The 14,184-nt window shown below is 40.0% G+C and overlaps 1 protein-coding gene across 1 annotated transcript in view; it reads right to left on the reverse strand.

Annotated features, from left to right (window-relative positions):
* Nucleotides 1–14,048, reverse strand: part of XPO5 (exportin 5) — a 43,501-nt gene extending 29,453 nt beyond the window's left edge. The window contains exons 1-11 of the mRNA XM_033103152.1: nt 13,768–14,048; nt 12,339–12,460; nt 11,283–11,355; nt 9,773–9,910; nt 9,423–9,605; nt 6,543–6,569; nt 5,963–6,148; nt 5,243–5,319; nt 2,155–2,254; nt 944–1,027; nt 204–329 (exon numbers count right to left, since the gene is read on the reverse strand). Of these exons, the coding sequence (XP_032959043.1) occupies nt 204–329; nt 944–1,027; nt 2,155–2,254; nt 5,243–5,319; nt 5,963–6,148; nt 6,543–6,569; nt 9,423–9,605; nt 9,773–9,910; nt 11,283–11,355; nt 12,339–12,460; nt 13,768–13,872 (1,221 nt within the window). The 5' untranslated portion in view covers nt 13,873–14,048. The remainder of the gene's footprint in view (nt 1–203; nt 330–943; nt 1,028–2,154; nt 2,255–5,242; nt 5,320–5,962; nt 6,149–6,542; nt 6,570–9,422; nt 9,606–9,772; nt 9,911–11,282; nt 11,356–12,338; nt 12,461–13,767) is intronic.
* Nucleotides 14,049–14,184: the final 136 nt, after the last annotated feature.

A 14,184-nucleotide genomic window follows, 5' to 3' on the forward strand; every position in this document is an offset into this window, starting at 1 on the left:
CCAGCATCTAACCCAATACTTGGTACGTAAGTGCTCCAAGATAGAAAGAAAGAGTAGACACGGACTGCTTTCTTCTCGAGGAGTAAGAGACCACACGCAAGGAAGGGATCTTAGTAACCGAAGCCGGGCTGACCATGACGCCAGTCTGAGTCTTGTTATGTGTATTCATCCACATTCTACATGGTTAGCTTCCCCCTGCATACCTTGACCAAGTTAGTCATAGACGCACGAAGATATTTCGGTATTATTGCTAATAGCAAAGGGTCACGGGACAGGATCTCATGCCGGAAGAGAGCTCCCCAAGTCATCTGAGTCGAAGAGCGTAGAAACTAAAGGGAAAACAAAGAAAAGAAGAACCTGCTTAAGGATTTGGATTTTATATAACCAAGATTATTACTTAGCCCAGCAATTATCAACTATATTTTTTCATGGAAATAAATCTCTATATTACTTTAAACTGTCCACAGTGCAGTCCATCAGTAATGACTGCTCATTATGAACCACGTTAATAAGATACTGTGGGTCGGGTGCCATTGCTGCAGTGTGAGCTAAACTCTACCACTTTCTCTTTTACGCAAGAAAGGTCATAGGAATCTCAGGGTGGTATTTTAAAAAAATCTTGAATTGGATGAAATTAATTTTATAACACATCAATCAGACTTTTGTATTGAAAATATCTTTAGTAGTATATCACCTGCGACACACTTCACATCTGATTCAGTATTATCAGAATGATACTACCTGAGGCGAAAAGCTGCTGACCTTGATGGTGCGTGCTGGTTTAGGAAGATTCGGCAATTCTCTTAATGAAATGATACTATAGTTATTTTCTAGGGCCTAAAGAGTCCCATTTTATATATGAGCTACTGATTACTTCAAGCCATAGCGCTTGACTTTGACTTACCTAACTAAAATTTTGAGAAGTTACCCACAAAAAGTTTACCTGACTTGGATGTGTTGTGAAAGCAAGAAAAGATTCCAGGTATTTTCCAAAGTTTGCTGGTGTTTCTACGTTAGAATCCACACCCTGTAAGACAAAAAGTCCATTCCATTAATGATGCTGATTGGGAAGGGAGGAAGAGTGAAGTAACAAATACAGATAACTTAAGCCCTCAAAAGTTTCAGTTTTGAAAGGACTTTATAGTTCCTTGTGGGCTAAGGAAGACCACAGAGTGGGGTTAAAAAAATAGGAAAGCCACTTTACCTCCTTAATTATCATCATTAAAATCCACTCTATGGTAATATAGTAAAATAAAAGAGTATTCATTTCAGAAATCACAGAAAGAAAAAATCCGTATAGTTTCTTTAGCTCTGGTCTATTCACATCTCTGTGACCCAACTCATTAAATAACCAACCACTCAATGGTATATGTCTTATGTCTGAAGCTCGATCCTCTCTGATCATTCAAGCCACCACAAAGAGGCATAACATCAAACACAAATCTCTGTACCAATATCCTACCTTACAACTTGTAAGACTGAGTATTAAGTATTTCCCTAAAGACAGGTACTGCTATGTAAATCAGACTAAAGTTTTCTTTTATGATCCAATAATAGATCCTTTAGATCAGGAGTGTCCAAACGTTTTTCAACGGTTTTCACCAAAGGCCATATGCGGTAAAATACACAAACAGCCGGGCCGCTCACTCGAGGTGAAGTACGTATTGCCTCACCTGGTTTATTTAAGTAAACTAAATATATTTTTGGAATTTGTTGCGGGCCAATTAAAAATGGATTGAGGGCCGCAGTTGGCCCACGGGCCGCAGTTTGGACACCCCTGTTTTAGATTTAGGAAAAGGGTTCTTTACTCAAATCCATGTTTCATGATCTAATAGGACTTTACAGGATAATGCATGCACTCAGCAGACTGATGTTTTACAAGTACCAAAATTCACAAGAATAGCGATGTTGATTTTATGGAGTAACATATGGATGTTATTAATAACTGTTGATATTAATAACTGACTTGTTAAAAGAAATTTATATCACTCAAACCCTGTTAAAAGAATTTAATCTATAGAACCACATGAAATCATCTGTAGAATAATGCTCCACGAGGCTAAAATCAATGACATGTGTCAGTCCTTACACAAATATAACTTTCTAAATGCTCTCTTCAAATGGCCTGAAACTCTCGAGAAAGTAAGTACTCACCAGCAATGCACAAAGCTGATTGCCCAGAGCACACAACACTTGACAGAGCCTCTTCAAGAAGACATAGTGTTTTTCTACCAAGCCTCCTCCATCAGCAGTCCTGTAGATGAGAAAATAGTGTGATTAGTTGCACATAAAGAGAACCAAAGGGATTCCCATCAAATAGAACTGTATGTGGTCTGTGCTTCAACATTCACATTTCAGTTGATTATTAAAGTTAAAAAACAAAACAAAACAAAACAAACCTCCAACCAAAAAAACCTCCAAACACTGAAAGATCGATGAGGAATAGTGTTCAATGCAATCTCATCCCTCAAAAGACATGCTAATTTGGGGCATTATATGGTCCTTAGGTATTTGGGGATAATTATGTAAGCTCTGAGCATGACTCCATAAAACAATGCGTATACATAACAAGCTGCACAAAGACACTGGTCGATACAAAGAGAGGACTTAGAGATTCCTAGGGGAGCATTGTGTAACAATTTTTTATACCAAGACAAAATGAAAAAGGACTATCATCAAGAGAATGGAAAAACAAGCCACAGACTGGGAGAAAATATTTGCAAAAGACACATATGATAAAGGACTGTTTATCCAAAATATACAAAGAAATGTTAAACCTCAAGCATAAGAAAATAACCTGATTAAAAAATGAGCCGAAGACCTGAAAAGGCATCTCCTCAGATACACAGATGGCAAATAAACATATGAAAAGATGCTCTGCATCATATGTCATTAGAGGAATTAAAACGTAGGATGGTCAAAATCCAACACTGACAACATCAAATGCTGTCAAGGCTGTGGAGCAACAGGAACTCTCATTCATTGCTGGTGGGAATGGGAAATGATGCAGCACCTTGGAAGGCAGTAGGACTATCTCTTACAAAACTAGGGATACTCTTATCATATAACCCAGCAATTGCCCTCCTTGGTATCTACCCAAACAAATTGAAAACGTGTGTTCACACGAAACCCTGCATGTTTATAGCATGTTAGACCTGGAAGTTTATAGCAGCTTTATTCATGATTCCCCAAACCTGGAAGGAACCAAGATGTGCTCTGGTAGGTGAATGGACAAATAAACTGGTCCATCCAGACAATGGGATATTAGTCAGTACTAATAACCCATAGAATGTATAACACCAAGAATTAACCCTAAGGTAAACTATGGAGTTTAAACAATTTGATGTGACAATGTAGACTCATCAATTGTAACAAATGTATCACTCTGGTCAGGGATGTTAATAATGGGAGAGGCTGTGCATGTGTTGGGGGCAGGGGGTGTACGAGAAATTTCTGTATCTTCCTCTGAATTTTCCTGTGAAACTGAAATTGCTCTAAGAAAACAGTCTTACAAAAAGATTGTAATAGGGTTGGGGGGATGGATGAGAGGTAAAGGGATTAGGAAATACAAATTGGTACTCACAAATGGTCATGGGGATATGAAATAGAGTAAGGGGAATATAGTCACTAATGTTGTAAAAATTACACATGGTGTCAGATGGGTACTAGACTTACCAGGGAGATAACTTCTTAAATTATATAAATGCCTAACCACTGCACTGTATACCTGAATCTAACATAATATTAAATGTCAACTATAATTTTAAAAATATATGTAGGGAATACAGCCAATGGTATTATAATAGCTATGTAGGGTGTTAGACGGGTAGTAGACTAGTTGGGATTATCACTTGTGAGGGGTGTAGTCAAATCATTATGCTGTTTTGTACACCTGAAACTAATAAAAAACAAAAGACTGTAATAAAAGCATAACTTTGTGTCTCATTTCTCCAAGTCGTTTAGTTCGGATCTGTAATTCTTTACCTCCTATCTTAGAATCCAAATAGCTCTTTAAAAAAAAAATATATATATATATATATATATATACGTATATATATATATATATATATATATATACGTATATATATAAATAAAACTTATTTAGTGGCAAAACCTGAAATGACGTAAAACTATTCACAGTAACAAGAATTAATAATGACTAGTGTGGACAGCAGCCATATTAACTGTGTTCTGGAGGCAACAGAATATAATATAAAAAGCTTGGGCCTTGACGTAAGCAAGACATAAGCTCTCGTGATGTTGAAGGGCAGTATGGCATTACGGTTTCCAGTGCAGCCTCTGGAGTCCGATTGCCTGGGTCCGAATCATAGCTTTGCTAACCAGTGTTAGCAGCACAAACGGAGATGGGACAGACACATCAGTGTGAATGTCATGGTCTCTATGGAATTAATGGTTCTTGGAGACAGTAACTACAGTGGCCACCCAAAAGACACGTCATTCAACTAACATGACCCCTTAAAAACAGCTGTTGTCTCCATAGGAAAGAAAGCCATCATAAAAGCTGTATTAGAATAGACAGTAAGAGAATCTAAGTAATACATGTGTCTCACATTTTTTTCAACTTGTCCTTGGGACAAACAATAAATGAAGAGTATTGAAAAGAGTGTTGCAAGAGTGTTCAACTATTTGTAATATACGATTCTATCTGACTCCCTGGTAAGAAACACAAATCAGGAAATACTTTTAATATTTTCCAGAGCGATTAAAAGAAAACATGCGGAAGCGATTCTTTTAGGACACAGAATGTGTTTAGGACGTAGAATATGCACACATTTCTCATTGAACACATTGTTCCTGCTGCTTCCAAGAGCCTCAGCACTTCAGGCGTTGATTATTTGACAAGGAGATCAGGGAGGAGTGTTTGAGTCAAGGCAGGCCCTGGGACAGACTCTGGTCCAGATCAGAGAACCCTCAAGCCTAGTCACCAAGGCTAGTAGGAGGCTTAGGGATCATTAGACGCAGACAAAGAGAATCATGGAGATGAGTTGTCTGGAGAGAATGGAGAAAATTGTGAATGTGAATGGTGCTGAGTCAACAGCCACAACTTATTTCCAGCATTAAGGTCTTCAAAAAGGTTAAATAATCCCTTTAAGATTGCCTGATTTTCTTATTAAAAACACTATCAACTGACTGCTAGCATTCAGATACCAACTTCAGATATATTCAAGTATGATATAAAAATAACAAAGAAATGAGAGAACACAGAAAAGCAGATACTCACTGTGCGGCAGAGAGTATGTAATGCATGGCAACATCTCCAAATAAGACCATTAGGGGTTTCCGGTCTTCCAACTTGCCCTAGACCCAATTTCAGGGAAACACAGGTAATATAAGCTATGTTATTAAAAGCCTCCAAGTCCTAACATCTTCCATCCCTATATAATCAAAGACACTGACTTCATAGTTTCTCACATAGCCCCGGACTGTCTGAACACTGGAAAAAGCAGCTCTTTAAAACCTAATCTGGATAAAACTTCTATTTGAAAATGTGTTGGGCCCTAATGCTGACCTGAAAGTGAAGTAAATTACATTGGCAAATAGCATTCCTACGGAGAAGAGAGGCACGGTCCCGTTTGTTAGCCAACACAGGTAATAAAGCCAGTGGAGCCACCATCTAAGATTCTTAGACATAACACTGAGTTTTAAACCTTAATACTACTTTTATCTCTTAAGTGTGAAATGCCAGGATTCATAGCTATTTCAAGAAGCAAGTAGCCCAACAAATTTCTATATAGTCTGCCAATGAATTCCTAGAATACTGGCAAACTGTTGTCCAAAGGCTTTGGAGGCAGGGAGTTAGCTGACGTCAAGTAAAAAAAAAAAAAACAAAAACCAATCCAAACCTTTAACTGTCTTTCTGTCACAACATACAATTACACACACACACACACACACTCCTCAGAGACTCTGAGTTGTAAGTCAGTTTGAAGTGGTAACTTACTTTTCTGCTGACAGCAATGAGAAGACATTCGGCTGCTCCCAGCTGAAGTTCCTGCTCATTGAGAAGCAGGCAGAGCACCTCCAGGAGCTTACAGCTCTCAGCAGTAATGTGACTCATGGACACCCAGTCAATGTAGCCTGCGAGCGTGCTCAGCGCTGCGACGCCTACTCGACAGTTGGCTTGAGCCTGCACGAGGAGAAATCCCTTTTACCACGGAGTCCTCACTAACAGACAAGGAAGTGGTGGCTATCCCTGAGCTCCTTCTAGTTTCTAATTCTAAAAAGAAAGTGATTTTTTAAAAAATGTATTCATGTAACAGGCATTAATAAGCAACTCAAAGGTTTTCTTACACAATCACAGCTCCACAACAGCATTCTCAGCACACATTAATAAGACCATATTGCCATGTGTGTCCATTATGTTTCCTTCAAGAAATATCAACTATTGTAATTTTAACTCCCTTCCACCTTAGCTCAGTGATGAAGTAAACCAAGGCTGAGGTCACCCTTCACTAGGTGTATGCATCCTGTACCTGAAAGCCTCAAAGAAGTCTGCTTCCAATTCCACAAAGAGCTCTTACCTTTGACTCCTGAGAATTATCTGTCTTCTGAAAGAAAAGAAGTATAAGGATCCAGTGTTTTTAATGAGCAAAAGGCTATATAATAACTTTCCATCCCCATAATCAAGATCCTCGAATAAAGATTCTCCAATACAGACTCAACTTTCAATCTTAGAAAAAATACTTTACTAAAAACACACAACTGATATTCCCTCTAAGAAAGACAGATTATTTTAGTTTTAGCAATAAAGACAAAAAGTTAATATTTAAAGAGCTTACACAAATTTATCAGAACTTTAAGATCCACAAAGGCAGTTGCAAAGCACACAATTTACAAAGACATACAACTAACAGGTGAACAATGAATAAGTCTCAACATTGCTAGTGATGAAACAAATACAAATTAAAACAAAGTATTAGCACCAGCCCAGTGGCTCAGGTGGTTGGAGCACAGTGCTCCTAACGCCAAGGTCGTCGGTTCGATTCCCACATGGGCCAGTGAGCTGCGCCCTCTACCGCAGCTGTGAGCTGGTGACCCACTGCTTCAGCCGGGGGAGCGCAAAGCTCATAACACCAGCATAGGCCAGGGAGCTGTGTGTCCTACACAACTAGACTGAGAAACAATGGCTTGAACCACGGGGAGGGGGGCAGGAAGAGGCACAAGAAGGGGGGGCGGGGTGGGAAAACAACAAAGCATTAGCATTTTTTCCAAATTAAAATAAAGGCAAATTATAACTGGCAAAGGTATATTGAAATGATGCAACGTTAATGGAAAAAATCAAGAAACAAAATTAAATCAATATAATTTATGACCATGTATGGATGGAAATACAGGAAAAACGTACACAAAAATATTAGATGTGAAACAGAACAAAATGTTCAGTAAATGTACAATATGACTGATTTTTACCCTTATATTTCAAATTCCATAAAAATGTTATATAATGCTTATAATTTACAAGTGTATAAAATTAATATTTCCCTGAGGAATTTGAAATTAAAATTAAGAGTAACTCCTGAAGACTGTCAAAGGAAAAATAATACAAGCAGGAATAACAACTTCTGAAGTCCCTGAAAACTTACTACCCTTAGGATCATAAAAGACGTGTTTCACAATTCCTTTTCTCAACTTCCAAAAGATACTTTTTTCATAAAGGACAAGTATTAAGCCTTCATCCTCAATGATCAAGTAGAGGTGTTAACGGGGCAGAGATGAGGAGAACCCTCTCCTCGGCATCTAATGATGCTGCCCAAGAAGGAACAGGGATCCAAGGGACAACAGTCAAACCCAGCCTTTACTCTCCACTCCCATAAATCCTTCTTTCCTGTTCGGATCCTCTCTGCCCCGAGGACCAGTGCAGGAGCCAGGTCACGGGACCGGGAGAGTAAGCCTACTCATCCCGTCATTGTTTACCATTCAAACTACTTCCCAACTGGGAAGTTAAAGGGATGGGAAGCAGAGAAGCAACTATGAGCAAACTGAGAAGCTCAAGGTTCAAGAAATGGCTCTTGGTGTGCTCTGGGCCTGGGCAGAAGTGGAGGCCTGGTTTAACACATGGAGAAAACTAAAACAGAGGCTGAATAAAAACACCACAGTGGACGTTTCTAACTTGTGTCAGACCATCACCAATCAGCCCTGTTCTGACATGTTGGCTAGGTTTCTAGGGCAACTAAGTATTCATAATCTGTCCTCCTTCTCTTAGGGATTAAATCTCCTACAGGAAAATGAAAAGAATAACCTTCATCCTCAATACACACAGGTTGTTAAATGCAAATATTTTCTTTTGAAAAAGCTAAAAGAAAAAAGAAAAAGCTTGGGGAGATATTTTGTGGGAAAGAGTCATTCTAGTAAAAAAAAAAAAAAGGGGGCTTGAATTCCATCACAACCGTTTATTAGGGAATCTTTAATTACTCTCTAAGCCTTGTTTTCCTCATTTGTAAAATGGAGATAATACTTTCTAACTCTTATGGTTGTTTTGAGGATTAAATAACATATAAAGTGCAAACAAGTATATGATACATACTAGGTACTCACTGTGAGTTCCTCCCCACCCTAACAGCTCACAGTAGCTTCTTCTGTTTGTGTTTGTCTCTAGTGCGTCTCTGAAAATAGAACTAATGAAGCTGCCATGGGCATAAAAAATAACTAATTTTAATTAATCCTATTTTGTGAAATAAGCAGCTAAGATTTCTAGATCAAGGTTTTTCAACCTCAGTACTTTTGACCTTTTGGGTTGGATAACTTCACTGCAGGGACTGTTCTGCGCATATAGAATGTTTAGCAGCACCCCTCGCCTCCACCCATTAGATGCCTGCAGCATCCCTTCTTGTGACAACCTAGGGGGCAAAATCACTCCCTGCTGAGGACCACTGTACTAGATTAAGTTCCACACTGCCTTCTTCTGAAAGTTCTCTGATAAAAATGACAATAGTTGGAAAGAGAATCTGCCTTGCCCTTTTTTGAAGAAGAATTACCTCATCAGGAAAAGCAAAATACCAGGAATCATGTAGTCAAGATTAACAAAACTTGGCACCGTTTATACTACAAATGGGACCAGGACTAAATGGGACATCAAAATCTAACAGGGATACAACCCTGACCTATCAGAAATCTGGGCTTTCAAATATTAAGAATTAACCTTCATTTTTATACTACTTAAAGAATTTTCTTACTATAAAAGGAATTCTTTTTGCTAGTAGACATGGAAACTCATTGAACTGAGTTTCTTAAAAAAATCCATTGTTTTTCCTATCATCTATTTCTTTTTTGCTTATAAAATGGCCTTTTCTTTTGCTAACTAGATACCCTAATTCCTTGCTGACGGTTCATCTGAACTTTCAACAAACAAAACAACACTTGGATTACAAAACAGGACTTTGGGAAGGTGGGGTATTCCTTACCACTTGCCGGTACTTGTTTACATTTTCTTGAAGTGTGTTAAGTAAAAAACTGAAGATTCTTTCCATGTTCTGGGTTAACGTTTGCTGGATATCCCTTCTTCTTTGAAAGGGCAGTGTATGAAAGGTCACTACATCCTCTGCCAGTCGCAGAAGGATGAACATCACTAATTCTGTCTGTGTTTCCTGTATCAACAGAAATAAGCTAGTTACAATAAAACATCTTTTTCATCATATGTATAGCCAAAGGCTCTTTTTTTGTTGACAAAACAAACAAAGAAACCCGTGAAGAGCCCCAGTCCCCGCCCCGTCCCCCAAAACGTAAACTGACCCGGTACAGCTGTATTTCATACCCCTTGTTTGGAAAGAACGTCCAATTCCATGAGCATGTCAGGCCAGTGCTGCGGCCACTCCCGCTTGATCATTTCTACTACAATTCGAGATAGAACATCTTTAATATGGTTCTCCTCTTCCAGAATGTTCAGTGTTCCCTGAAAAAGAATGAGAGATAGTAAGAAGTCTACAAGACTGACTGCAAGGAAAAAAGATAGTAAGAAGTCTACAAGACTGACTGCAAGGAAAAATCGGGGCTACAAAAGTGTAAAAACTCATCAGCAGGCCTGCTTTTAAAGTAAACAGAATAAACAAACTGGTTCTCCACGTCTGACTCACTTGTCCTGCATTCTCACTAATCATTCTTCCCACTTAAAGGGAGGGTTGTGCCAGCTAATAAAATGGCTGTTACACAGAGCAAGGAAGACATCATTGTTCTCCTTTGGAAACTGAGCAGACTCTCATATCGACTGTTTCATTAAGGAGGCCAGCGTGGAAGAATACAGAAATAAGAAGTACACTGAGGGGCTGATAAAATGGGAGAGTCAGGAGGAGCACTGGACTATTTTACCAATAGTTCTAGTACCATGTTTCCCCGAAAATAAGACCTACCCAGACAACCAGCTCTAATTTGTCTTTTGGAGCAAAAATTAATATAACACCTGGTCTTATTTTACTATAATATAAGACCAGGTATGATATGATAGGATCTGATATGACATATGATATGATATGATATAATACCAGGTCTTATTTAATATAAGACCAAGTCTTATATTAATTTTTGCTCCAAAAGACATGTTAGAGCTCATTGTCTGGCTAGGTCTTACTTGCAGGGAAACACGGTATTAGAAAACACAGAAAGACTATTACTGGGACTCTCCTTAGTTTGATATCAAGAGTAATGAATTATGACTTCTATCAAGTTTCCGTAGAACTAGCAAAATACAAATCCTAGCTAGCTAAGTTAATTAATAATTTTGAAGGAAAAATTTTTTTCTATTAAAGGCACCAGACTTTGGAAACAAAAAGCGGTAGCAATTCCACTTTTCATGCCCATTGTAAAAAAGACAAAAAAAAGGTTGTGGATTTTAAACATATTTAAAGTCATATTCTAACTCCTGAAACAAATGCATTCTGCATTATTTTTTATTGTTCATCATACAGTGCATTTGGAATAAGTAAGTTTGGAATAAAAGGAAACAAGCAGCAAAGTGCAATCTAATTTAGATCTAAGAGTCTTACTCATTTGCCGAAAATGTCTTACCTCCTCTGCCCCGTCTCTACATAATTTTCAAAACAGAAGTCAACAATAAGGGATTAATTAAACCAAGTAAGAGAAATGTGATAACTATGATTTCTTGTGATGGTCGTTCTTTTTACCTTGAAGGAAACATTTACTATCATACAAAGTATGCTGTTTCATGTATGTAGAACCAGTGAAGTTTTTACACAAATGCTACATTAAAGAAGTCATACTTTGTCTAAACTACTTTGGAAACACAAGTCTTCCAACCAATCATTCCTTACATTTTCAATCAGTTCCATGACACTGTTCTTCAGATAGACCTTCTCCAATCGAGACATGCTGTTCCACCGAAACCTGGCCACCAAAAGCACAGTCGACAGAACCACATTAGAAGTCTTCTCTTCATAAGAGACTAGATTAGATTCCTGTTGTTAGATTATGTTGGTGATTTTATTAAGAAATTATACTTTGATTTTATACCCTTCCAAGAACAGATAAAAACAGTCCATGTTTAACCAAAATGCTAACAGAAGAATTCTTGGGAAAGAGTTTTATATAGGCAGTGGTCCATTCATTGAAATCCACACAGGATTTGTGCACAGATCAGCTTCCCTCTTGATTTCCCTGACAGACCAAAAGCAGATACACATCTGGGATGACTGCAACACTGTAGTTGCTTTTCAGATACTATGAATGCCCTTTCTGTGATGGTTTACAAGGTAACAGCACAATTCCAGAAAAACTGGCTAAATCTTAAAAACTGATTCTTCTGATAGGCAGCGTGTGTAGCAGACTCAATTTAGGAAGAGTTTTCAGCTATTCTCATATAATCCTGCTTTGGATACACTCAAATTAAAAAAAAAAAAAATTAAAGGCACAGTGCCTAATCAGAGATTTGTTTACCTACACATTGCATTATTCTAAAGACTTTTTTAACAGTGGTGAAAGTGCAGTTTATTAGAAGCGAAAATACACTCCAAAGAGATAGGAGCGGGCCTGAGCAACAGTGTGGCTCAAAAGGTCTATTCTAAAGACTTTGAGGTCTGCTGACATACAACAGGAGCTCAATAATTGCTGGCTGAATGACTACGTGCTAGTATTTGCAGAATGCTTAGTATGTACCACATACTTTTTATATGGATAAAGACACTGAAGAAGAGAAAGGTTAAGTCCTGAATGAGAACTCCCATAAGGCTGTGATGACCTCTTGGGAATCAATCCTTTCTTCTTGGGGATTGCTCTTTTCTACTCACCTAGAGAGTATCTCTATGAGTTACATAAGAAATAGAGATTTGCTCTCTCACAGACTTCACTGGTAACATCCAAAAGCTCCTTACTTGACAACGTGTTCCAGGATCTGAAGGCCAAAATGTCTGACGATGGCAATTTGTGTTTTCTCAGCCAACCTCAAGCCACAGGGGACACAGATAGGGCATTTTTCTTTAAACTCCTCACAAAACTGAAAGAATAAAAGTTAGCATTTCCCTTAGGAGCCAAGAGAGACGGGACTAAAAAAAACTTCTTCTTAACAAACTCCAACCTGAGCTACATTTTTAAGTACAAAATCTAGATCAATATTATATGAGTAAAAAACAAACACTCCTTTCATGTTCACAGTTCCAGATTTCCCATGTAATGTCCAACCAATGTTGAAAAAAAAATCTGACCTAAAAGAGTAAAAAATTATGTTAGAGATACACTCCTGAAGTATATAGGGGTGAAACAACAATTTCTAGGATTTGCTTTAAAAACTTTTGGTGGGGGGAGCGATAAAGTAAATACGGTAAAATCTGTAACAGCTGAGTTTAGGCAATGGGTATACACCTAAGACCACTGAAGTATTCTCACTACTTTTGTATCTTTTTAATATTTCATAGTAAAAAGCAAATATAACCCAACTATTTGATTCCAAATCCTGTGGCACACATGAATGTATGTAAAGTTTCCTCCAAGTGGTGCTCACTGTACATCACTTAAAATATGCACAGCACAAGTCGTTTTTCCTAATGGCCATTTCATTTCTCACAGCCCACATAAACTGATGCCGGGATATTGTGGCTTATATTGTAGCGACACAACAGTCAGTCTTGGGAGCAGAGCATCGGGACTCAAGACAACTACTTTCAGGAAATCAAAGTGCCCTTGTTAAAATGCAAAGTAAGTGGTGGAAGTTCACCTCTGCGCAAAACTGCCTAAGAATATCAGACACTAAAAAACCTAAGATGAGGGTGTGTGAGAATTAGCCCTGAAACACCCAAGACACACACAAGGTTAGGGAGAGGCTGTATGAATGTAAGTAAAAGGGGGCTGGAGCTCGTTTAGGGAAAGTCAGGAGAGGGGCTTAGCGGGGAAACGTTTAGGGCAGGGAAGACCATAAAGAACGTAGCTGCTGCTGGGTACGGGATGGACACGTGCGCCACGGGAAGGCGAGGGGATGTGGGGCTTGGGGGAATAAAAGACTTGCAGCCAGCTGTGGAGGGGGGTCGTGGTGCGGTCAACAGCGAACAGAAGTGGGGAAAGGGGGAGGAGAGGGCAGTGGGAAGTGGTGGTGAGATGAGACCGCCAAAAGCACCTAGGGACCGGAGCGTCCCGGGAAAGGGGTAGGCGCGGCGAGCAGAGGCGGCCGGGAGTGGAAAGTGGCGCGGAGAGCGGCAAGGAAGGCCCCTCGGGGTTGGGGAGGGAGGTCTAAGGGCCGCGTGGGCGGCGCCGGGACAGCAGGGCTGGGGAAGACTCTCCCGGCAGGCCCAGGCGCCAGACCCCAGCTACCTTGAGGGCTTCCAGCCGATAGCGCTGGGTGGAGCTGGGGTCCATCATGACGGTCACCGCTTTCACCAGCTGCTCGCACAGCGCGTTCACTTGATCCATCGCCATGGCTACTGCCACGCGCCGCGAGAGCGCACCACGGCAGTCCTGGGAGCACAAGGCACGGACCGCTCCCTTGCGGGGATAACACGCTGGTACCGGGCCGCGGCGGGCTGGGGGGAGTGGGGAGCGGTAGGAGGAGCGTGAGCCGCAGGAGCCCCAGCCGGGAACGAACCGGCGCTACGCACGCGCTCGATCTTCCAATGCGCACGCGCCGGCGGAAGTGGCTGCTTTCTGGTGACGGTTGCTCCTCGGTGGGCGGAGCGGGAGAAGGAAGGGCCTCGGTGCGCAGGCGCGTCAACGCCCTTCGCGGCGAGCGCG

The sequence above is a fragment of the Rhinolophus ferrumequinum genome, chromosome 3 (assembly GCF_004115265.2).
Source record: "Rhinolophus ferrumequinum isolate MPI-CBG mRhiFer1 chromosome 3, mRhiFer1_v1.p, whole genome shotgun sequence".
Taxonomy (NCBI): Eukaryota; Metazoa; Chordata; class Mammalia; order Chiroptera; family Rhinolophidae; genus Rhinolophus; species Rhinolophus ferrumequinum.